We start from the raw sequence: 25,606 nt of genomic DNA on the forward strand, positions 1-25,606 counted from the left end.
GATAGCTCTCTGCCCATATTTAACAGTAAACATAAGACTTAAGGGAAATAGTATAATCTGGCACTGTTCAGACAAAGCCAGTTTACTGAGCTGATGTGCTTGCCCAAATAAACAGAAAAACCAGGCAAAAACTCCACTGCTAGATAACTACTACTGCAACTATGGTCAAAACTTTTTTCTTCCAATGAGATCAATATACACATAAATTTCACTTACTCTTCAATGCCCAGTTCTTTAGAGTCCAGGATGTTGGCAATGTGTGAGGCAACAAAGCTTTTCACTTGCTCGATCTTCTCTTTTGTGAGGACTCTCAAAATCTTTGCGAGATCACTTGGGGAAGGATTTTTCATCACCAGGAGATAGGATGCTAGACGTTTGTCTGTGGGTGCATCCAATTCTTGGAATGCTTTGAGAAGTGCTGAACGATCCTATATAAATAGAGAAAGGTTTGCATTAATGAACTGGCTCATGGATGATATTGCTAAACCCTTTTGGGAATATATAGGGTGAAATAATCACAGAATATTCTTAATTGGAAAGGATCCATAAGGATCATTGAGTCCAAGTCTTTAGTGACTGCACATCTATTTTTGTACCTTATTTCTACAGCCTATCACAGCAGTTACTTTGAAGTTATTTTGCTAAACTTTCTTTTGCTAGAAATCATCATAGAAGTTATGGCTTTATTAAAACTGATTTTCATAGAATCAGAGAATCACAGAATCATTTGTGTTTGAAGGGACCTTAAAGACCATCTAGTTCCAATTCCTCTGCCATGGGCAGGGATATCTTTCACTGGACTAGGCTGCTCAAAGCCTCTTCTAACCTGGCCTTGGACACTTCAAGGGATGGGGCATCCACAGCTTCTTTGGAAAACCGGTGCCAGTGCCTCATCATCCTCACAGTAAAGAATTTCTTTCTAATGTCTAACCTAAACCTTCTTTTTAAAATTTGAACCCATCACTAAATGATCTTGCAAACAGTCTCTCTTATAATTTATTTTTTGTATATTTTTAATTCATTTTTTTCCCTCTTTTTTTCTCCCTTATCCTTTTTCAGATTTCTTTTTTTTTTTTTAATCCTTTATTTTCTCAGTCTTATACATACAGGTTACATTTTTAAGTAAGAATTATGATTTTTGATTGATGGGATCATATGTGCAGACAAATTGTAAACATTTGGAAAAATTGGAAGTTTTCAATTTAGGAAAATAAGGTGATCAAATCTACTGCAGCAAGAAAATTAAAAACATAGTTTAAAACTAAGTAATAATTTAAAAATTTAAATACATTAAACTGAATCTGAGGATATGAGTTTCAGGTGTTTCCAGTCTCCCAGACTTTTAAAGCCTTGTCTGGCAACAAGAGCATATCTTTTAGAGAAGGAATTTTTTAATATTGGAAAAAAATGCCGGTATAAAATAGGGACATGACTTTTTCTTAGTTATATGCATTTAAGTCTGGGGTAATTCATTAGTTAAGACTACCTTTAAATAAGCTGAACTCCATTTAAGACACTAAAAGGAACAGATCCAAACTTCCCACTTATACTGAGACTATCTATAAAAAGAAACTGCATCTCAAAAGAGCAGCACCCACTAAGTCAGGAGGCTTCCCAGGTTTGTGTATGGAAACTTACTAAAGGATTCTGGAGACAGCTAAAAGGGAGATAGCAGAATTGAAATAATGGGGTTAGCTTTGCATGTTCAGTAACTCCTGTGAACAGTCAAGGTGAACTAAGAACAGTTTATCCTGATTCTTGTGACCAATTTACCTCTTCAGTAATTGTCATTTTCCTGAATGCCTGGATGGCTGCTTTCTGAACTGAAAGTGATGCAGCTTCATTTCTGATACATGTCTTCAGAGAAGATTTCACACTGGGTTTAGCTTTCTCCATTACTGCACCCATGTTTCCAATAGCCTGGCAGTGATGAAAACACAGAAAGATGATTAAAACTTCCTCTCCACCAAGAGAAGTAGAGTAATATATTTGATAATATGATATGATATAATATAATACGATATGATATATATGGTATAAGTATTATAATAATAGCCTGCATAAGAAAATAAATAAATAAAAATACCCGAAGTGTGAGGTATGTGAGTTCATCTTCCCCAGAACAATCAGTGCCAAGCAGTGATACCATGAAGTCTGCAACATCTGCTATTTCCTCTGTCACAATCTTCTTCTCATTGTAGAACCTAAAAAAATAGTTAAATCAGAAACAGAAGAGGAAACTGGGAAATGTCTATATTTTATTCTAAAGAGCAAATACATGAAAATAAAAATATCCTCCAAAAGTGAACACCCTCAGGGTTTACTCTAAGCACTGTAATTTTGTATAATTGCATGTTATCATTGCTTACTTAGTAACAGAATGACTCAAGCCATAAAATGAAGCTCTGCTTGGCTGATACTGAGCCATGTTAAGAATTTCCCGGATTCTCTGTGGAGTTGGAGAAGGCAACAGTCCCAGGGTATATGTGACCAGGTCTGCCACGAGTGGATTCACATTTCCAGTTCTCAGGATTTGGAGGATTGCACTGTAGCACTCTGGAGTCCCACACTGGGCCAGGGCCTGGATGGTGATGGAGCTGAAAGGAGAGATGACTTCTATTAATTTATTCCCTGTTTACAGTTACCACTGCATGTTGACTGTTTGAAACAAACACATGACAGGTTTATTAAGGTGTTTTAATATAAATGATGTAAGCTTTGTGTGACTGAAAGCAAATTATGCAGTTTCGTACCATAAAGAAGCTTCTTGGTTTTACAAGTTATATTAATAACCCAGTTAAATTAGAACAAGTAAGTATTAATGAATACAATCATTATGTGGACATATCTACTTTCTGCTTCACAAGAGACTTTTCCATAACTTTAAGTATTATCATCTAATACATTGACCCACACTGAGGCTCTAGTTCCTTTACAGATGGAGGACATAAAGTAGACGTAAACTGGCTCAAGTCCAGCTTGGACAAAAGAGTAAGGGTGTGGAGTGCAGGGCAAGGTCAGACCAAACAATAGCACTCTTCCATGTCTGCCAAAGTCTCACACTCAAAACTGTGTTCTTTGCTGTGTAAGTCACACTTGGGAGTTTGGAATTACAGCCATTGTCCTTGAGCAAAGCTGCATGAAAGATATTTTGCTATAAAAACGCATCCAAAGGATTGTGCCAGGCACACACAGTCATCTTGACACTCCCTTCCCTATTTCCCTCTCTGTATAGCTCACTTATCTTTCTGAAAGCCACTCTTTACATCTACTACACCTCTAATGTAAAACCCTTTGCAGCAACTCATCAGCTAAAGCATGGGTTTGCCATGGCACTGGTGTGTGGTGTTCTTGCACTGTGAAGTGCTGAAACATACCTTGAGGTTTCCATCATCTTTGGAACAAGAGAGCTAAGAGTGCTGTTATGTAAACTTCTCAGCCCAGAAACAAATCTGTAAAAGACTCTTGCTCTCTGCTGGTTCTCCTGGGAGGCTGCCAGTTTCTGCATTTCCTGCAGGGTTTTCAGAACAGCATCTCCCTGCCTGAGCAGTTTGGCATCTGTACTTTCCAGTGTAAGTCCCTTCTCTTCCAGTGCATCTAGAAATTGGGAAAAATTACATTCTTTATGTCTTTCTCAGGGAGCTATGTCAATTTTTATCTTCTGTCATACAGTCAGTATAAATACAAAGTCTGTACATTATTTCATATGATAATTGTTGAAGTTTAACACCTGAACAGTTTACAAAAATAATGGCATGAAATTTAGTATAAATTCCAGAAAAATATAATTTAATTTAATATAAAATCCAAAAGTTGAATATTTGCATACATTCCTTTATATTTTCATGAAGATTATTCCTTAACACCTCTCATATTAGCATAGTTTGCTGCTTTTTCAACTTTTAATAAATATATGTAATAAGAAATATTTTATGACTGGGATTAATGACTGCAGGCCAGAAAAGTATGTTTCAGAACAAAATATACAGTAATAATGGATTGTTTACATTTGGCACTAGAGCTAAAAGATGCATAAGAAATTATGGGTAGCTGAAAAGGGTTCATTAAACTAATTTCCAATAAGACTAAAATTACTTTTCAAGCAATTTTTAATAACAAAGAATAATTTTAAAATTAAAATGAAAACACAAAGATTATTTAAAATTAGTGGTGTTTATAAAGTTCTCAGGTTTTCCCATTTTACACTCAAACTTTTTCTTACTAAGTTGAAAAAAATTATTTTAAATGATGAATTTATTTGGTCCTCTCATCTTTAATTAATTCACTATAAAAAAAACACTATTAAAAAATTGTCCCTGGATTTATATTTTGTCTCTGGATTTATATTTTGTCTCTGGATTTACAATATTGAGAACTGCAGCTATACCTCCATCAAAATTTTTGTTAGTAATCTTTGGATTATCTTCAAGCTTCAGAGTCTGGTTGACCTCTGTCATGATGCCATAGCGATTTCTATGAAAGAAAGAAAGAAAAATTCAGTATTTTTTAGTTAAGTCCAAGTACCTTTCCAAGGTCTTGACAGGCCTCCTGCCTTCTTAAAGCTAAAATTTCTATTTAGGGATGAAGTCAGGGCAGAATGTGATACATCACCATGTAAAGAGGATATTTATAAATCAAAGGTAATAATAAATAGTGAGCAACCTACTTGTATGAGGAAGGCAGAAACAGGTGTTTTTCACTGCAGACAGCATCTCTTATGTGCCTTTTCTTTCCATCAATATTGTAATGACAGAACTGAGTGCTCTTCAGAAGGCTAGATAGTGGGCTGTTCTGTAAAATAAATAGTTTGGCAGTCAGCTTACTGAGTAGAATAGGAAACAATCATAATTTTAAAGGCTGACTTACAGTTTTACTGTAAGATTAACAGTTACATATTGGAAATGAAGGTGCATAACTGGAATCATTCTTACACAAAGTCAAAATTGTGTGCCAGTAACAATCTTTGGACTTAAGTCTCTTCTCAGGCAAAAATCCTCCTGAAATGTTCCCTCAGGCCCTATTGAGGTGTTTGGGTTAGTAGTTACTTCATGATTGATCCCCTGCTGCCTACAACAAAGGCTCCTTCATAAAACCAATTTGTAATTTTTGGAATAGTTCAGTCCCCTTGTAACAACTGTGATGTTCTCTTTAATTTCAGTCTCATTACACAAATTTTAAAGACTTCTACAACAAGCTGTAAAGTGGCAGAAATTATAAAATCTGTTTTCAGCATTATATGAAACCATTTTTTTTTTAGTTAAAAAACCAAAAGCATAGGTGCTATCATATCAGAAAGAAATCTGACAATATTCATGCAAGCAAATGCATCTGATCATTGTGGATTAACAGGCAGACTGAACATTTTGTCAAACCACTTATTTCAGGGCATCTAGAGCCCTCTCCTCCCGGACCTCACACACACTTTAGAGTTTTGGAGGACTACACGTTTTAGATAAAATTGGAATTTTGAAAATTTTGACCCACAAAACTAAAAATTTGGCTATGGTCTGATAGGTTATTGAATGATCAATAGTACTAACTGCATATATGAAAAGCTCTCCTTTAAAATAGAGAAGAACATGAAAGAGGGTGATTGCACTCTTGCTCTCATCTGTTTTTCTCTATTGACAGCTAACAATAATGCAGTCTGATCTAATGCAAGGGTGCAGAAAAAATATGTCTAAAAAAATAAACATAGTCACGGTAGTGGTTGTTTATCATTTCAAATGCTGGTGTGAAAAATGTTACATTATATAATTTTTAACAGCATACTTACTAGTCCTTTTACAATGGCAATAGGGCTGACATGATCTCTGATGGGACTGAAGTTGTCACAGCCTTTCAGGTATCTGGTAATTGAAATATCTTCTGCAACATTCCCTTTTCTGGATTTGAATTCAACTTCACTGTCACACTTTCCATACACAGTATCCTGGAAGGAAGGAAGAAGTCAGTGCCTTTGCTCATGTTGTCAGACATTTTCTGATCTTCTTGAAAGGCATCCTTTCTGATCTGAATGTCCAGGCCTTTTGAAAATGATGTTCAGGAATAACTCTGTCTAGGTGAGGTTTTTCCATTTGTTAACACATTAAAATTAATGCTTTCAAAAGACCTACCATTGGAATTGTTTTAATGTTTTCCACTGTTTCTGTTGGCACAAGGAGAGCTGAGATGATACCTCTCTTGAGATTCAGTACATTCAGAGGCTCTTCCTTCTCTGGATACAGCTTGACTTTTGTTCCATCCTGAATGCTGAATTTTAGCTCATTCCTGCCCCCCAGAAAAACAACATTAGTATGAAATAATATTAAAGCCACACAGAACATGTTATCAATAACCTACTGGGCTAGAGACAAAGCATCATGTTTATCTTGGTCTATCATTATTTACTATTCACTGCTTACTACAAAATGTATTACTCGTAAAGCAGTAAAATTCTAACCAAGGACAATTTGATTTCGTCAGATTACATCATCAAAGGGCAAGCAAATACCAAGAGCAATGGCTGAAAGTTGGAATTGCATAAATTCAGAGAGGAGATAAATAAATTTTTAGAATGAGGTAATTATTAACTACTGCAATTGGCTACGAAATTATGAGAAGGATACTCTACTAGTTAGAGTCTTTAAATAAAACCTTAATTGTTTTCTGAACATATTTTAACACTGTCTTTAGTTGGTTTGAGATCTATAGCTTGTGAGTCAAGATGACTACTGAGGCACTGAAAGAAGCATGAAGGTGCATGACTAAAATATGCACTGACAAGCACTAGAGACTAGCTGGGTGGAAGGAGTAGAAGTAATTATTTACAAAAGTGGATAAGTAAGGAAAAGATTAGTTACACAGGCTGTTAGAGCTTGGGATTGGAAATCTGGACTTCAGTCTCAAATGCCTTTCTATTGCACAGTCTGTTAGCAAAGGAAAATTATCTTAAACTGGCTGAGTGCAGCCATTTGAGAATGTGCTTACAAGAAGGAACAATAATGACACTTGCAATAATCTTTCAGGGCACTACTCAACAACTTCCCAATGTAGATGACAGAAATGAAGAAACCACTCCAGGTGAAAATGTTGTATGAAAAGTTCCCTTTCCTACTGGCAATTGAGAATTATGTTAACCCTAAAGTGTATCAGGGAGAGTTTTTGCTGTGGAACCATCTTATAAATCTACCATGTCATCATGAAATGTGTTCCATGCCTAGAAAAACATAATCAGGGTGAACTGTGTGCAGCCTGTTCCATGTAAGGTCTCAAGTACTGATGATAATTGATATTGCTTACTTGGACATGGCACTTGCAAAGTCCTCAGAGTTCTTGGACTTTTTCAGAATAGCCCTTCCCTCAGTGTCAACACCAAATGTCTCCCTCAGGGAGCAGTGCATTGTCCTCAGGATGAAGCGGCACAGCTGGGGTACCTCCAGTTCAACCTGAAAACACAAATATTATATGTTATTCTTTCTAGCATTATCACATTTCCAGGATCACCCTGCTACTGCTTTGAAAATTCCTTGGGTTTTGTAAAGTGTCAGAATCATCCTGCCACCAGCTGTTGGGAAAGGCTCCAAAGTGCTCTAAATATCTTAAGGTAAGTCCAGAGAGGAGATAAGAGGGCAAGTATTTGCTTGGCTAATAGCATGACTCATACTAAATGAGCAACTTAGTTTCTGGGAATTTTGAGTATTAGAACTGTATAAAAACTTGAGTCATTACACTGATCAATGTGTGTAGACTCTATCAGAATAGTGTGTGCTAAATAAAAAATATTTTTCCCAGTTACTCCATTTCAGGAAAAAAATACCCCTCAAAACCAACATCATGTTGAGAAAGTTTTGGGCAAGATAAGGTGATGCTGAGTAGTTAAATGGCCTATGGGACCTTTTACTCCTACAGACCTGGTATTGCCTTGAGTTACCATCTGCAGGCTCTCATGTGATCATCATGGCATCAATGAGTTATTTTAATTCAACTTCTAGAATGTTTGATGGACATTGGTAGACTGAGCCTGGGAGCTAAGGAAAACTGAAGTTCCAGGTCTTGCCCCTTCTCATGTCAAAGTACAGCCAGGCTGGGATTGAAATGCAGAGGCACAGAGGTATGGAGGACTTCTGCCATCCTCAGTGCCCTCTGTCTACAACAGGGAGGGCTTAGTCTCCATGATTCTCAATATGTGCCCTTCAAAAGGATGATCTTGTTTGGAAAATCATTGAAGGATGCTCCCCAGCTGCCAGCTCCCATGTTGTTAAGTACACAGTCCCCAACTGGGTGCATTTGCTCTTCTTTGCCTACCTTGCAAGTGATCTTTGAACCGCTTCGAGAATCTGCTGTTCCTGCGACCCCACTTGATGTCTCTGCTTCATATGAATAAACATATTTTCTGAGGGGTTTAAATCTGGTTGCATCCTCTGCAATTGAGAAAATGAGAGTGGTTTTATGACCTGGGTAGGATACACATATGTAATCCTTACAGGGCGTGCTAAGTGTTGTGTAACTAAAATTAATGCCAGAAAAAGGAAGCCTGAAGACCCATGCTCCAACTATTTCCTTTTATAGAATATCTTTCAGACAGAGAAGTGATGCCTTCATGTCAGTTGGATACTTTCTGAAGCATAGGACAAAACTTGTGGGAGCAGCATAAGTTTTGGGGCTCACTGCTCACATAGGATCTGACAGTGGGACCCCATCTGTCCTGCAAATCACAGGCAAAAAACAAATGGGAAAAACAGGAGGAAACCTGAAGTGTGAAACTGTTTCAAAAATTATCCTATGGCTTTTAAATTGAGCCAATCAAATTGTAATTTTCAAATTGTCAATAAGAAGATTCCTTTCAGCTCAGATTTTTCTATTATAATGCAAATACAAGGAACTGCTTTACCAGTCACATGACTGAAAGCAAAAAACCATAGAAATAGAACACCAAAATTACCATTCCTCAATACAATTTCACCTGACTTTATGGTGGATCTTTCTGCCCCAGACTCTAGGAAATGTGATTTACTCTAATTTACTTATAAAATCAGAAAATTTTTCTAGGGTAGATTATTTTTAATGGACATAAACTTTAGTTACATGAAGAACATCCAAAACAAGGGAAAAGCACTAAATGATTAATATTGCAGAGGGGAGTATTTCCAGGGGTGTTTCTATCAAAGAAAGCCCTAAAACCTAATAGGCTTCCTCAAAAGAATGAATTTCACCTGTATTTAAGCCTTCCCTGTTGCCCTCAGGCCCAATCATCTGTAATTTTACACCCTGCAAGCAGGAATGAATGTAGTAATAGAAATATAAAGAAAAAAATATAGTCTCTGTGTCAAATACAGGGATAGAAGATATTCCTTTGGTGTCTGGAATGAGTAACATAAGCCAAACAATATCCTCAATAGCAATTCACCCCCACTAAAACTGCAGGCATTGTTCTAAAATAAAGATGATGATCAGGCACTTGAAGTGTCTGTGTTGGAGCAATCTAGATCAATCTGAAGCAGAAATTACTGTTCCTTTGGTTTAGTCTGAGCAACTCACTGGAATTGATTCTGTTGTGATCCTAAATGAAAAGCAATTTCCTAAATTGCTCCTCTGTGGTCATTTGTGACCGTATACAGTCCTGATCTACTTTTATAAAAAAAACAAAGATCGGTAATTCCCGTGTAAACCCAAATACCCATCATCAAATTTGTATGACTTTGCCTGCCTATGGCTGCAGGAATGCAGCTTACACTTCTTTTATCAAATCTTTGTCATGTTAGAAGCCAATGGCAATGTTAACATTTCTCTTTATGCCACATCATATCATACAGAGGGAGGAAAACAAATTAGTACTATAAATCTCTTATTTCCTCACTGCACTATCACTTCTATGAGTTTTATATACTTCAATAATGTTTTAGCTGAGATTATTTTAATGTAATTGCTAAGCAGAATGATTGTAATAATAACTAACTGTCATACAGTAATCAGCATCTTAAAAAAATTGAAAACTTAAATAAATTATCTATGTAATCCTAAAATTAGCTGCTATTAAAAGATTCATCACTAACCCTGTCACTTTTGGCTATCGTGGTCTATAAATGTACTCAGAAAAATTTGCCACACCAGTATTGCTAAAGTGAAAATTATTGATTCATATCCTGCTTTTAAACAGAAATCAACGAAAAAGGAATAGAGAAATTATAATCTTAGACATACAAATAACAAATAAGTAATCAAAAAATAAACAAGAAATTGGCAATGAGCCCAGCAGTCTTTGAGGTGGTTCAGGCATCTGAAGTAAACCAAATTGCCTGGAGATGGTGCTAAAGCACCCAACAAAGGGGAAAAAAAGCCTGAAGACAAAGAACAAATAAACTCATTGGGTACTTTGACCCTGTGGTGGAACATTATGTATCTAACCGAGCAGTCAGGGCCACTCAGAGTTCATCAGGAAGATAGTGCAGAAAGTCAGCATTTCCTGACTCTCGGCTTGTTTAAAGAAATTGCTGTCCTTGCTGACAGAGTTGATGATTTATTCTACAGGTATTTAGTCAGATAGCTAATGCAATCCTGTGGGCTTAGCAGCAGCTGTGAAGGGTAAATAAAATGTGAGATTCAGTCCACACTGAAGTGTAGTGTAAATAGCCTCACTGTTAAAGCTTCACATTTGGTAACCAGGGATTTCTAGATTAAGGAATTTGCATCTAACAATTAAGAAATAATTTTTAAAAACTCAACTAAACAACATACCAACAAACCCAATGGAAAATAGTTTCTTATTGGGAACTTCAAGAAAGTTCAGAAACTTAACCTCAGCTTGTCCAATCTTAGGGAAGTTTTAAAATTATTTGAACCAAGCCTAATGGATAATTGAACACTTAAAATAAATGGCAAGAAGGACTTAAGAATATCACCATCACTTTCATTTAAGTTATTTCAGAAGAAAAGATTGGGAAAACTCAGGCTTTGAAATATGTATTCAGTTAAAATAATGACATAAGATAACAAAAGGAAATGCAAGAAATCACTTACTTGAACATCCTGGATTTCCACTTTCAGGTGATTCTTCTTCTGTAAAAAACCCAAACAAACAACATAAAAAGTTGGAAAAGCTGTTTACAAAATAGTTTGTAAAACGAGATTAAATGCACCATATAACATATTTTACTTTCAAATTTTAGTTTATTTGACCACACAAAAATACTGCAAAATGAATCAATAGCTATACTCTGTTCTTGTATGTTTAGAAAAGTACAACTTTGAACGTTAATACTAAAATTCTCTGCCAATAAATCTTTTTTTGGAATATTGAGAGTTCATTCCTTGGAGGAAAAGAATGCTGGTTGGAAGCTTATTCAAGTTAAGAAGAATCATTTGCTCCAATCAGTCTTAGATATGTTCCATATGACTCTATTTAAATAAAATAAAACAAAATTAAATTAAACATAATTGACTAAATGTTTAGCATTTATTGGATGCTATGTCATTCTTTGGGATATCCCACATGAAGGCCAGTACTTTTCACAATGTTCTCTGCACACTTTCCAAGTTTTCCTTCTGGAAATTCTAAGTAGACCACCCTATAGAAATAGACTGTAACATTAGTCACAGTCACAACAATAGCATCAGAAATACTACTATTGCTATTAAAATAAAATTAATAATATTTTTAATAACAATTCAAAACAAGGTATATTGTACAGCAATACATTTGTGTAATGTCAGGAATAGAATATTAGTTCAACAAAGATCTATATATGATGAATTAGAACTTAATATAAACCCAGACCTGCATAATTACCTCTAGAATCACTTTTCTCGTTAAACTCCCCAAAGCCTTAGGTAACCCTATAGAGCTGTACTCTGAAAAGCCACTTCTTGGGAAGCAAGGATAGCTCTCAATCCATTGCATCATATTGATCTCAGTTGTCTTTTCTGATCTTAGGAAAAAAACCCTCTGTGGCCTACTTCTTTTACTGATGACTGTGTCCCTTCAATGCAAAATTGAATTTAAATTGCCTGCCAAATATAATTTGCTTTACTGCTCTCTCTCTTCACATTTGCTGCAAAATAGGTTAGCAACAGCTAGGCCAAGTCTGCATGGTATCTCCAAGCTACAGTAGCTCCATGAGGGTTTAAAAAGAAAATGCTACAGAAAAACAGTGAATGCCTTACAAGTTGCAAAATACATTATTTCTCTTCAAAAGCCATCAGGCAACATTCATGACTTTTCTACATTGGGATCCTCTTATGACTGCTCATTCCTATGAAGGGAAGAAATTACATCTTTGCCACACTGAACCTTTCTAATTCTCTAAGCCACAGTCCTTTTGTTGGTTTGTTTTTTTTTTCCAATATTGTTGTTTTAATGGGCTCATAAATAAAGCCCTAAAGAGCACTGACATAAAAGAGAGTACTTACGTGTGAGAACACCACTGCTGAGCAGCAGGGAGAGCAGCAAGAGCTGCACAGGGCCCATGGTGAGCCCCGGTCCCTCTTGCTGCTCTTTCTTTTCCTCTTTGTTCCTCCCCTTTCAAGTCTTCCCTGCTGCCTCAGAGGGAGAGTGAGCCTTCTGACTTGGACCTCCATTTATATAGTCTGTAGCAAGCAGCTGAGTCAAACAGTTTAGAAAGCTCAGAGCAAATTGCCAAAGGGGCAAAGGTGAGAGTCCCAGATCCTCACTGCGCTCCACACCATGCCCTGCTTTGGTTACTGATAGTCACAGAAATATTTAGGTTGGAAAAAACCTCTAAGATCACCGAGCTAACCTCTAGTAAACTGGGGATTCTCCAGTTAGTCAGGACTGTTCACAAATGATTGACAATGGCTCAGTGAGCATTCCTGCTAGCTCCCCATCCTTCCTCCTCTGAGAATCGAAAACTGTAATTTTGTGAACTCTATGATTTTATGATGAATCCAAACACTCCTAAAATACAGGGCTACCCAAGTGCCTCTTCTTCCTTGACTGCCCCTTCTGAAGAGTTTAGAGCCCTCCACTATGGTGGTCCAGTAATTCAAGTCATCTCACCATGCTCCCATGGTGGTGACTGTGTCACAGAATCCCAACTGCAACAGCTTCCAGCTGCTCCCGTTTGACATCCACGCTGTGTGCATTGGTGTTGTGCTCCTGCCACCTTCTGAGGGGAGAAGCTCTAATTCCCATGTGATTATTCTCAGGTGCACCCACTGTTGGTAACACACCTACAGCTCTTGTGTCCCTGCTGCCACCCAAGCGGGTCCCCATGCGCTGCCTGTGCTGAGAGGGCAGATCAAAGGGCTGTGGTAGGACACCATCCCTCAAACACTGGCATGCTGCCCCCAGCCTTATCTGAAGATTGAGCTGGAGATAAGTCACTCTTCAGCTCACTGGTCTTGTCCTTAAGCAGAGTTTTAAGAGTAAAATCCCCCAGCTAGAGACTCTAACAATGTATTCAAATAAATGTACTACATCTACCTAAGTGATTACAATGCATAAATTAGAGATGGAAGAAATCATCACTGAGTTGTGCTTTAGTATAGATGTTGAGAATTTCAAGAATACGAGTACTTGAGAAAATGAGAATATTGTGCAACTACTGGCAGGAGATTGAAAGTTTTTTTTCTTTGGAACAAAATTTGTCACGTGCCTTTTAAAAAATATTTTACTTTGACTTACAATATTCAGGTAAAACAGGTCATGCCTATGTTGAAAATAAGCTCTGTATAATTATTTTGTTTCCATATTTTTAGATTCAATTTTTGTTTGCTAATAACAGCAAAAATATGAAAACGAGATGATACATTTTATCTGAATGAAGAAGATAAACTTGATTACATGCAAACAACCCCTCCTTTTTAGGGTTATGTGTATTGGCAAAAAAGACAGGGTTTATGTCATGAGAAATTCTAGTAGTTTGAATTCTTTCTCTATTCATATTTATCAAAGCTAACTGCAGTAAAAAAATTGACTATGGAAATATTTAAGAACATTTTGTTCAGTAAATTTAATTTTTATATATCTGATTTAATTGAAATGTTTTGACATTCACATATTTAAATATTTTTCCATAGCTTGTTGAATCAAAAATCAAATTTTGGCTTAGCTAAGCAGTAATTTCTATGACCCTGCAATGTTACTATTTTACCATACATCATGGTAGTTATCTTTAAAGTCTCATATTTCTTCATACCCTTTCTCTCTTGGACTTAATAGCTGGATTACATTTCCCAGGGTGCACTGGGATCATGTAACTCCTAACATCAGCTCAGCCAAATGGTAACCATGGATATATGATGGCTTGTATTTTCCAATAAGGGAGGCATCTTTCTTGTAATCAGGATTTTTTCTGATGACATTAACAAAAGTATGCCATGTCATAGACATTTCCTGCAAAAAAATCCTTTCATGGATTCAATGGTGTTGGAGACACCAGAAATAAAGCATTTCTTTGATTTTACCATTCTGGTTACTATCCTTGGCTTACATCAATCACAAATACAATAAACCAATACAGACTTTTATTTTTACTTCCAAAAGCAACATTTTTGTCTACTTTTGTGTCCACAGCTGCCCCAATATGTGCTATGTAAAATTTACTTTTTCTTACAGTATGAATGTACCAAAGAGACTGCACAAAGATCACATTTTGTTCATAGCATTTGATTAATTTCTGGATGCAAACATAAAGGCTTTGACTATTTCCTGAAACCTATTTACTTGTTCACTGTAGCACTGCAGATAAGTAGAGCTCTGGAGTGCCCAGCATTCAGAGACAGCTATTTCCCTGTTTTGCCTGTGTCTCCTCACTGCCTTCATTTGGGCTGAAGTTGAACCTGACTGTATTAATATCATGTTGCATGACTATAAAAATGTTACAAAAGTTATGACTCAGCCCATAAGCATGCAGGTAACGAGTGCATCAATCTGCTGGGACAGTTTTATACTGTTGTATTCCCTAGTGTCCTGGTTTTGGCTGGGATAGAGTTAATTTTCTTCTTTAGGATCTGGTGCAGTTCCATGGTTTGGATTTAGCATGAGAATAATGTTAATAACTCACTGAAGTTTTGCTTGTTGCTCAGTAGTGTTCATCCAAAGTCAAGATCTTTTCAGTTTCCCTTGCTCTGCCAGTGAGGAGGTTCACAAGAACCTGTGAGGGAGCATGGCCAGGACAGCTGTCCCAAACTGGCCAAAGGGATATTCCTTACCAAGGAACGTCATGCCTGGTGCATAAACTGGGGGGATTTGGCTGGGAGCTGCCAATCACTACTCAGGGATGGGCTGGGCATTGGTCAGGGTGTGGGGAGAAATTGTATTGAGCATCACTTGCTTCCCTTGGGTTTTATTTCTCTCCTATTCATTACAATTCTTCTGGGTCACAAAGCTTTGTGCATCCATCAGACATACTGCACATGGACTGAATCTATGGACTTGGGAAATGTAGGAAGCAGGACAATACTTCTGATATGCTGAATTAATTTTATACAGAGAGATAATTTGTGTGTGTATATTACGGATGTGCAAAATCTCTGACATGCTGTGGAAGCCTTAGCAATTGTGGAATTGTTGAATGTATAGAATTGAACATAAAACCCATTTAACACTCAAGCTTTAACTGAGCCTATTAAACTGATTTGGGTTTAAATTTTGTTTCTAAAACACATTGTGCATTAACACTTTATTTTTTGAAAACTCTTAGTTGTAGTCCTCCTGAGATTCAGAATCTAGATTTGTTTCTTAAAAGAAAACAACTTATTTTATGAAACTCTGTCTTCAGACTTCACCTCTTTCCACAACTGCACAGAAAAATCTTCATCAGATCACTCACCTAAATTCACTCCTTCCTACACTTGTGTCTTCTAGTGAGGAGCTACTTTTGTCATGCCTGTTTTGGCAATGGTGACAATAGTTTTCTTAATATTAATATAATTAGAGAAATTCCACTAACCTTTAATTATGTATTCTATAGTGTATATAAAAAAATTTTATATATTACATATTATGTATGCACATATATATGGCAGTGTATATTATAGAATGTAGTCTTTTCATCTGCTTGGTGATACTGAAAGCTTTTTTGTCTCTGGAGATTGGCCAGATGTTTTGACAGTACTTCTAGGAGAGGTTTTCACATAGCCTTAGGATAAGACTTCTTTAATTAATTCATTAAAACACTTTAGTAAGTTTTGCATCTCATTTTCATTCAATGAATTTTGCAAGATGACAAAACAGATAGTTTATAGAAGCAGTTATGGTTAGTACTAACCTACTTATATTCCTTCCTAGTTATATTCCAATGAATCATTTTGTCTTTCCTTCTGTCTGTCTCTTCTTTTTCTTTTTTCTCTCCTTTCTTCTTTTTTTCCCATTTTCTTCCTTCTTTCTTCTTTTCTCTTCTAAGAAATATATTCACTATGTGGAGTTCACATTTATTTTTATCTCATTCAGGTCAAGGTCCAACACTTCTGTCGTTTGGGAAACGTTGGTCTCAGCCTTCTACTGTGATTCCCAGTTCACAGTGCCATCTGTTTAGGTCTTAGCATGTCACTCATGAGGGAAAAATGGTTGTATTTTCTGGTGAAACACCTACGGTGCTAACTATAACCCAGTGGCAATTGGGGGAAACTGTGTCTCCCAAAGGAGGTGTTGGAGGTGCATAAACATACTCTCTGTTTGTCTAAGAAACACTGCCAGAAGCCTGCTGAGGCATCAAGAGTAGAAAAATATTTGGCATAAGCCATCTCCTCCAGAATTTCTCTCCTTGTAGGTAGTGGAAAATGTTTCCTTTTTACATATTTATTTAGTTATTTTGAGTATATTCTCGGGTAAAGGGTCTGACTTCTTTTAGCACTAACAAGAAAATGTACTGAATCCTTTGAACCTTTTATTCATACTCTCCTTTCAAAGTATTAAAACTCAGTTCCTTCACTTTGTTTTGTCATTAGGCAAAGAAATTTATTATTCAAAACTGTGGTAGGTTGGATCTCTAAATTCAGTTTTTAATTTTGCCAAGACATTCCTACAAAGATGTTGCAAACCTCAGATTTATGCTCTCTCATCAACAAGGTGACATCATGAAGTACTTGATGTATTTCTAAACCAATATTTTTTCCCTGTTTCTTTCTTATTTGTCCAGACTTTCTATTCAAATGCTTGCTTTTTAGTTCACCACTGGAAGAGTTATCATGTATTGTCTCTTTTAGCATTAATAATGCTCTTTCTGGTACAGATGTTCAGTGCATCTGCAAAAAATGCGAGACTAAGAAATAACCCATTTACTCTCAGAATGACAATCTGGGGATTTCTGTAGTAAAATTACATGCTGCTGTTCTAGTAACTTCCATTGAACCAGTGGCATTTTGTCATCCTTTCTGTCCAGGTTGTAATGTTTCAGTATTGCCTGCCCTGCCAAAATACTGCAGTCATGGCATAAGTGGTTCAATGAGCCATGGTTTTTCAGGACTCCAACTTTAAACTCTGTCACTTTTTTGCTTCATCTCTCCCATGGTTTCAACTCTCCATCATTTTCATACTGCTAGAGCTCATGCTGTCCCCACAGGCTTTCATGTACACGGGATGCCATCCCTGCCTGCAAAATTCCAACAGCTTTCCCAAAATTCATTCACACCACCACTGTGTTTCCTATGATGCTTTTCCTCATTTCTGCATCTGGCCACTTTTCAGAGCCTCAATATTTTTTCCAGACTTACAAGTTGAATACATCAAAACAGAAACAGTTTCTTTCTTTAGGTTTAGGATTTTACTTTTTAAATTATTATTGTTATTTCTTTTCAAACATTTATCTGCCACATTTCAATTTTCTACAGAATTCCATGTTCCTTAAAGAATCACACTATAGTAAAATACTGAGCCTTCTGCACTTCAATTAAATGGAAGCTTTGAATATAAGAATTATCATTCATGGTAATAGTGCCATACTGTTTTTCTTTTCACTGGCTTCTGCTGCTCACAAATACACTGAGGAGTAATATTTAAATATTTTCTGGTTTTGGGAGCTCATTTTTTCCATCACTCTGAGCAGTTCATATTCCTTTCTGCTTTTGAGAGCTGCTCAATAATCATTCAAAGAGTCTGACAGGTCACTTTTACTCTTTCTGAGCCGATCCATCAATTTGATCCATCAGTTTCAACTGATTGGTATTGTGCAACACAGGTTTCTACACAATATTACATGGAATTTTACTAGAACATCCCTGAGTCTTTTTAGGGCACTGTTCTCCTTGGAGAGGGGAAAAAAAAATCCATCTTCATATTAGTAATAGGGAATAAAGGCACAAACAGACTAACTTGCCTTACAGAGCACAGCAAGCCCTCACTATCAGCTTTATCCTAATGTTAGGTAATTAATACTGCAGGAGATGCCCCCTGTGACACACAGGTGCTTGAATTTCTGTGGACTGAACTCACACATGACATCTATGGAGACAGGTTTACCCAGTGTCTCCTCTGAGGAGGAAAAAGAGGTATTTAAACACAATTTTTCCCTTTCCTAAGGCGCAGATGCTACAAGGAAGAAGAAAAATGAGTCAGTGCTTTCGCATGATGTTACCACAAACGAAAATGAAACTCGTGAAGCCACAAGGGTGACGACAGTAGATATGGCTGTCAGGTGAAGACTGAACTTTAATCTCTATATTGACCAGGTAATAATTCTCATTCCTGGATGATGAACTGCACCTGTTGGGCTTGAGGCTCTGAAAAGTTAGAAAGAAGGGGGATGTGTTCTGCATTTTATTGGTACTGACATCAAAGGTTTTTCACTTTCTGGGCACCTTTGAAAATGTAACCTTAATAAACAGTGGGTTCAGTTCCCTTCCCTGGATAAAAATGTTTTCAAAATTAGAAACATTATCGGAGTGGTTGTGATTTTAAATTCTAGGACAGGCCAAGAGTCACAGAGATTTGAGGAAAACCCTGCCTTTTATCTCTAAACGTAGATTGTACCATTGAAATATCTTCAGCTTACTCATATACCTGAGTATTTTGCTGATTAAATAGCACAAATCTACTGATGGTATCCAAAATTCTTCATTTTTAGAAGGCATCTGAGAAGACAGGACTTTTTACCCTCTGTCTGAGCTCCTTTCTAAACTCAATATGCCAGCCTAGATTAACATACAACAACAGGAATGAAAACAATATTTTAATATATTTTAATACTAAGGTAATATAATTTTTGTGTGAAATAATTGTAACCTTACTTGTATGGGACAATATATGGGACAACATTGTGGTGAATGAAAATACTACACACTTCCCTAACACAGGAACAAGTAATTTAAAATATGCTGTAAAATCTAAAACTTTTGCAATACATTTTAATGTATCTTTGTAAGCAAAGTATTTGTTGTGTTTAATGAAATTTTATTTTATTTTAATTCTTTGAGTCTATGTTTCTATGATTCTGATATCAGTTTGGATTAAAAAAAAAGAAAATCAGTCTTCTAACTAGGATGAGACTTTTTCTGTTGTTATTGTATTGCCAAAGAAGGAAATGTATCTCCTAAGAGCCGTATTAGTAAGAGCTATATGTTTACAAATGAAGTTCTGATGAATTATAACCTGGATGGAATATAAATCAGCATGAGAGAGGTGCATTTATTCAGAATACTAACTTGTCTCTATTACTTCACACAGCAAATGGGAGTTCTACTGTAAACATCTTACATGTGGAATGGTTATTTCCTCACTTGTCTACAGATACACACTTCCATACATCGATTTATAGACTACTGACAAAATCAAAGGGGCTCCAAATCTGAAGATTTGGTTAAAATTTATTTCCAACATTACTACATTTTTCTCAGTAAAATCTGTTAACTTTTTATCTCCACCACACAGTCAGAAAGAATGGAGCTGGAAACAAGCATGCTACCCTTTGCCGGCCCTGCCTACATCTTTGATGATGTCCCAGGGGCTAGACTGACATTGTAACAGGATTCCAATTTTAGGTATCAAATTATGTGGTTATAGTCTCACACTGGGCACAGAATTCCTTCTGTATTGAGCTTCTGTTCTGGGGTCTGAGGGTTTGAAAATCAGTCTATGGCATCTGTGGAAAACATGCCTCTGAGGATAATAATGAGTTGCAGACAGTTGCCACTTAAGCTAAAACTCCTTTATTCAAAGATTTCAGGGAAGATGGAGCATTTTGTCTTATGTTGGTGCATGACTGTCCAACTGTCTCTGCTATCAACAATGTAGTGATTCATTATGCTGCTCACTCAAATGAAACCAAACCTCATTTAGCACTAAGATAAGGTATAAACTGCAAGGATGGGTTAAAGTTTATCATTCAATAGCAGCTGGAGCTCAGAAAATTGAAAAAAAAAGGAACACCCTGTTATTCAAATAGTATTTAGTTCAGATGTTATTTAGTAACAGAAAGAAAACTTTCAGAAGTTAATTTTTTTTAAGTTCTTTGCAAACATGCTTAGTCAAGGTAAATAAAACAACTAACTATTTAGTTGGCAGGAGCGAAGATTTCTGAATTAAACTTTCTGGCATGCGCTTTCAACATATCAGCATGACAATTCTGGCATATTTTAATGGAAAAGGAAGGGTTCCTTATAGACACATAACAGGAAGAGTCACTTTATCTGCAAGAATGAATTAGTTGACCATGATGCAGTTATGTTAATCTATCTGATGTGACAACTGGGCTCTATTCCGAAGCTGCCTCTTTGTTGTCATCTGGTGTTCTCAGCAGCTATTTTTCTATTGACTGCTCCACATTTTGCTTTCTATTCCTTTCACCATCTTTCCACTTTTTATTTAATTTTTCTTTGCCTCAATTGCTCCTAAAGAATTTTATTTTCTAATGCTGTTCTTTCATTTCTTCTTCCTCTTTTGTGTTTCAGCACATTACCCATACTGCACACTATCTCACTGTTATCTTTACTTCTTCCTTGTAGCTAGCATTTTGTTAAGCCTTGCTGAAATCTCCTAATTTCCCTGTCCACTAAGCCCTTGCAATCCATTATCCTCTCCGGAATTCCTCTGCTAGAACAACCTAGCAGATTCTTATCATACACCACTTTAGCTCCTTAAAATGCCCACTTTTGTGGCATTAAACCATGCATAATCTCAGAGTGCTTTACTGTGGAGCTTCCTGAAATATCCCTCTGCCCATTTCCTAAGCTCATGATGCAACATTTGTGCCTTGTTTCCTAGGGCAGAGTAGACTTCAGGCCTACAATATGTAGATGTTAAATTCAAATAAGATGAATTCCACTGTAACAGTAAGGATTTGGTGGGCAGAGAATGTGCATATAGTTATGAGCAATTCAGGATTGTGGTAAATGTGCATAGGTGGGCAAAAAAGAAAAGAAGTAACACAATGAAGGAAGAGAACGGAGAATGGTGTTAAAATATTGTATCAGTAGTGTAGTAATGCAAGCAACGATATGTTGTCCACAGCAACAATAAAAAGAATATAAAGCAAACAGAGCTATTATTCAGTTCCAGTGTTTCCAGTTCAATGAACATGTAGTGGAAGCTAAGAAGGATCAGAGAAACACAGGCCAGAGCCACACCATCTCTTATCTGAGAGAGACTGAAGAGGAGATAAGAACTTAGATAAAGGTACAATTAGAAACCAACTAGAAATACAGAGAAAGATGAAAAGCCCTGAGAGTCTACTCTTCCTGCAGTACTAGAAGACATTTGGAGGGTGCCTGTGTGTGAAATCCATTCCTGACACAGTGCCAGACAAATGTATTTTCAGCTCTTTGGCTATTGAGGACACTTGTATGGTGGCTGGAAATAATATATGGATTTTACAGGAGATTTGCAGCCATCTCAGATAGCAATTGAAGCTCAAGCAAGACAATCCACCGTGGATGAAAGTATACCAGATGCACAGGCCTATTTAATCTTGCATTCAATGAACTTGAAAGTTGACAATATATCTAAATGTAAAACCTAATCTAACTAAACAAAACCAAAGAATAAATATGACCCACAGGTAGCTTTTGAGATCTCTGGTTAAAATATATTTATTAATGTACCTCCTGATTTTGATTACCCTCTGGAAGACCTGTTCTGGGTGGACTATGAAGTAGTATTTTACAAAGACATAAAAGAATGTTTCTTTTCTTGACTGAGCTGGTGATCTGAATACTTCCTAAAGATACTGAAGCAGGCAGATACAACAATACAAGAATACAGGAAGGATGTAATTTATATATTTGCAAACTTGAACACCTGAAGTAATTTCATACTCTAGAGGATTTTGTCTGGTTTCCAGCTGCCACATCAAAAGTTTAAGAACCACTTGTTGGTAAAATAGCTGCCATTATTGAGGAACACAAGGAAGCTTAGATAATATTAGGTACTCATCTGATTAAACATTTAGATCTCTACAGAGTATAATGCAATTGTAAACATTTAGATTACCTGCAGACACCTACATCACAGGTAACACTTTTGAAATGGTTCAAATTGCCATTCTTAAGCATGTGAACTAAGAATTTCTATTCAGAACAAGATAATTCTATAGCTCCTTCTGATAGTTTCCAGCATATCTCTTTGAATCACCTTACATTGCTGGGAAAAGAGTGCAGCTATTTCTGTAAGTCTACTTTATATTCTATGAATATCCATCTTTCAGTCTAAATACTAATTCATAAGACCTGATTCTAGTGGTGCTGGGAAATAAATTTAAAAAATTCAACTATGTCCTCACATAGAATTTTCTCTTAACAGGTTTACATAGATAGACATTTGCTTTTCTTTACCTTAAGTGGAATAGTTCCTGATGCATCTAAAAGTGTAGAATGTAGATTGAGGGAGAACATGGAGGGTAGAATGAAGTTACTTGTTGATGGATGGTAGGGTTTAAAGGAGGTAAATATGAGAATGCAAAATTTCTCCAATTCTTTAAAATAGAAGTTGTGCTTAAAATTTCAAATTAGCATTTTTATTATTCGGTTTCATGGGATTAATACCAAGCCTAATGTTGAATTTCAGTTATTGAGATTTATGTTGGGAAAATGCTTGAAATTTTCCCATGACTTTACACTTTGGTAAAAAAATTATTCTGAGGTGAAGTTACATATGGGCTTACCTGCTCTTAGCTGAACTGGTGCTGCCTTTAATCACTGCTGATGGACATCCAACTCATCCAAAGCCCAGAAATAGGATGAGATTGAAACACCAAATGGTCAACAGTCAAATAGTCTACAAACGGGTTACTTTGGATGGGATTTTCCCCCTGTTTCTTTAAAGTTAGGGTCCATAGAGAAAAGGTGATGATGGTTAGGAGAGAGTAGGTCCAGAAAGCTAGAATATCTTTGGATGAATACCTGGATGAAGCTATGTATTTGAAAAAGTAGAACAGAAGAAGAAAAATGTCTGAGGAGTGGAAAGATGGTGTTCAAGTACAGATGGAACACAGAATTTAGGAGAGTGAATGTGATGCTCAATTCACACACCTAAAGATGCCCAGAAATACAGATAGGAACTTGAATGAAGTGAATTCAGACAATCCTTGCTACAGAAAGACTGCTTTGACAAACATATTTGCTGTAGCGGAGAATATAGAAGACACAAACAAGAAAGTGTCTGGCAAAAAACAGAAATTAAACTAGTTACAACAGAAAAGGATGATGAGGACAGTTGGGTTTGTTTGTACTTAAAAAATGAGCTCACACATAAAATGGGCCAAGGATAATTTTCTGGGTCAGAGTCGAAGGGTCATAGCACAGTCTGTGTCCATCAAGTTAAAACCTCTCATTGACATGGGGTGCTCACATGCAAAATGTGTACTGGGAATGATTCCCAACAGGAGAGAAGTCTGAAATAGTGCCTGGGCACTAAACCTTGCTATTGATCCTGCTATTTAGCTGTGAGAAATAGTAAGGCTCAATTGCCATTGTTTTGTTTGGTTTCCCAGTGTCATGTAGCCTGGGAGAGTAGAGTCCAAGGAGACAAGAAGATAATATACAGAGAACTGCAATGGAATGCCATGACCTAAGGACCAAAAAAAAAAAAAAAAAAAAAAAAAAAAAAAAAGCAGGGAGGAAAAATGTTGGAAGTCCTCTCAAATCCAGGAGAGGTCAGATCTCTAAAAACTTGGGAAGCATCTTACCTAGAACTATTCGATAAGCCATAAAATCATCATATTTTGTCATCAAAGTGTAGGAGTGAACAAAAGTATGCAATGTTAGACAAAAGTAAGGATATAAGATAAGAATCTGAGGAAACCTGGAAAAGTTTCTATTAAGTTTTTGGTAAGGAAGTGGAAAGCAATGATTCTGCTGGTTTCATACTAAAGCAGGTCTATTTAGATTAGTTTAGGGAAAACAGTCAAGAAAGTCTTATTTCCTATGATTCTTCTGGGGCAATTTCAGAGTTTTAATTTCAAAGGAGGAGAAGAAAGACTTGAAAAGGGAAGGAAAATAGGTATATAATTGATTATTAATTCCTAGGAATCAAAGAAATGTACAGCCAACAGTGAGCATTTATGAAAAGAGAATGTTGTTAAGGGAAAAAAAATCAGATTAAGAGACTGATCTGCAGCACATGGAAGTAGACTGTAATTTCTTTAGAGCAATACTACTCCAGAATTTCCATACTAAACAAGAGGACAAAACTTGAAATCAAGAACTCCCAGGCTAACTGAATAAATCATGTCAGAAACGTCAGAAAATATTATTAAAATAAACAGAATATTAACAATTACTAAGAAAAGGAGCAGCAAAAATTTCTGTCTTGGAAGGTTGAGGGAGTTGTGCCAAAACTCAAGAGGGAATGTATGAATGCTGCAAGAAAAAAAAGCCAAGGAATGATAGGAAGAAAGTAGTTGACAGAAAGCTATTGTTAAGCTTGGTCTGAAAATTAAATTGGCATCAAACTCAGTTCTCTCAAAGAGAATTGGGGCACACAGTAGCAGAACTGCTGTGACACTTTCTAGTGATAAAGAGAGGTACTTCACAAGGACACTGCCATCAAAGATGGGGCGCAACCCAGCACAAACAGCAAACCTAAAACTGAGACTGAATCCTATCACATCTCTTTGATCTAGGCTATAGTCAACATAGAAGAGATCAGAAAATGGCCTAGGAAGGAACTAAATTAACTTAAGAATTCCGATGTTAGGAATAGAATCAGTTTCTCTATTACAAAGGGAAAGGTCATTCATTTAGGAACAGATAGGAAGAACTGGAAGTATTGTACTGGTGGTACTATTATGCACTAGAATATAACAGTAATTACTGTTTATTATCCCTGGTGCTGCTGGGATTTCATGTAGAACACTCTAAGCACTTCTTGTTCTTTATATTCAGCAAACATGAATTCAAACTAGATGGGAATAGAAGGACTATGCAAATCAATATGGAAGCAAAAAGTCTTTTATCAAGAAGAGAGAAAGCAGCCTGGCACTTCTATCCTGGAAAAGTCTAAGAGGATGGTTACTGATCCCTGTAAAGCCACAGAAAGAGAGAAGAGCCATATAAGCTTAAGGATGGTGTTGTTACAGGCACAAAATAAAGCAGACAATGGTAATCAAGGTGAAGACTGGAAACTAAGCATTAGTCTATGAGCCTTTACAGAAAAACAGTGGCATTTAAGGAACCAAATCTAAACATTTTTAGAGCCTAGTTTATACATTTATGACCAGCAAAAGAAAACACAGTTGCT

The 25,606-nt window shown here is 36.5% G+C and overlaps 1 protein-coding gene across 1 annotated transcript in view; it reads right to left on the reverse strand.

Annotated features, from left to right (window-relative positions):
• Positions 1 to 12,531, reverse strand: part of APOB (apolipoprotein B) — a 36,336-nt gene extending 23,805 nt beyond the window's left edge. The window contains 13 exon segments of the mRNA XM_014894919.2: positions 217 to 428; positions 1,774 to 1,920; positions 2,087 to 2,204; positions 2,370 to 2,597; positions 3,378 to 3,597; positions 4,388 to 4,473; positions 4,667 to 4,791; positions 5,777 to 5,932; positions 6,117 to 6,270; positions 7,282 to 7,427; positions 8,287 to 8,402; positions 10,999 to 11,037; positions 12,388 to 12,531. Of these exon segments, the coding sequence (XP_014750405.2) occupies positions 217 to 428; positions 1,774 to 1,920; positions 2,087 to 2,204; positions 2,370 to 2,597; positions 3,378 to 3,597; positions 4,388 to 4,473; positions 4,667 to 4,791; positions 5,777 to 5,932; positions 6,117 to 6,270; positions 7,282 to 7,427; positions 8,287 to 8,402; positions 10,999 to 11,037; positions 12,388 to 12,445 (1,805 nt within the window). The 5' untranslated portion in view covers positions 12,446 to 12,531.
• Positions 12,532 to 25,606: the final 13,075 nt, after the last annotated feature.

This window comes from Sturnus vulgaris, chromosome 3 (genome assembly GCF_052056855.1).
Source record: "Sturnus vulgaris isolate bStuVul1 chromosome 3, bStuVul1.hap1, whole genome shotgun sequence".
NCBI classification, from domain to species: Eukaryota; Metazoa; Chordata; class Aves; order Passeriformes; family Sturnidae; genus Sturnus; species Sturnus vulgaris.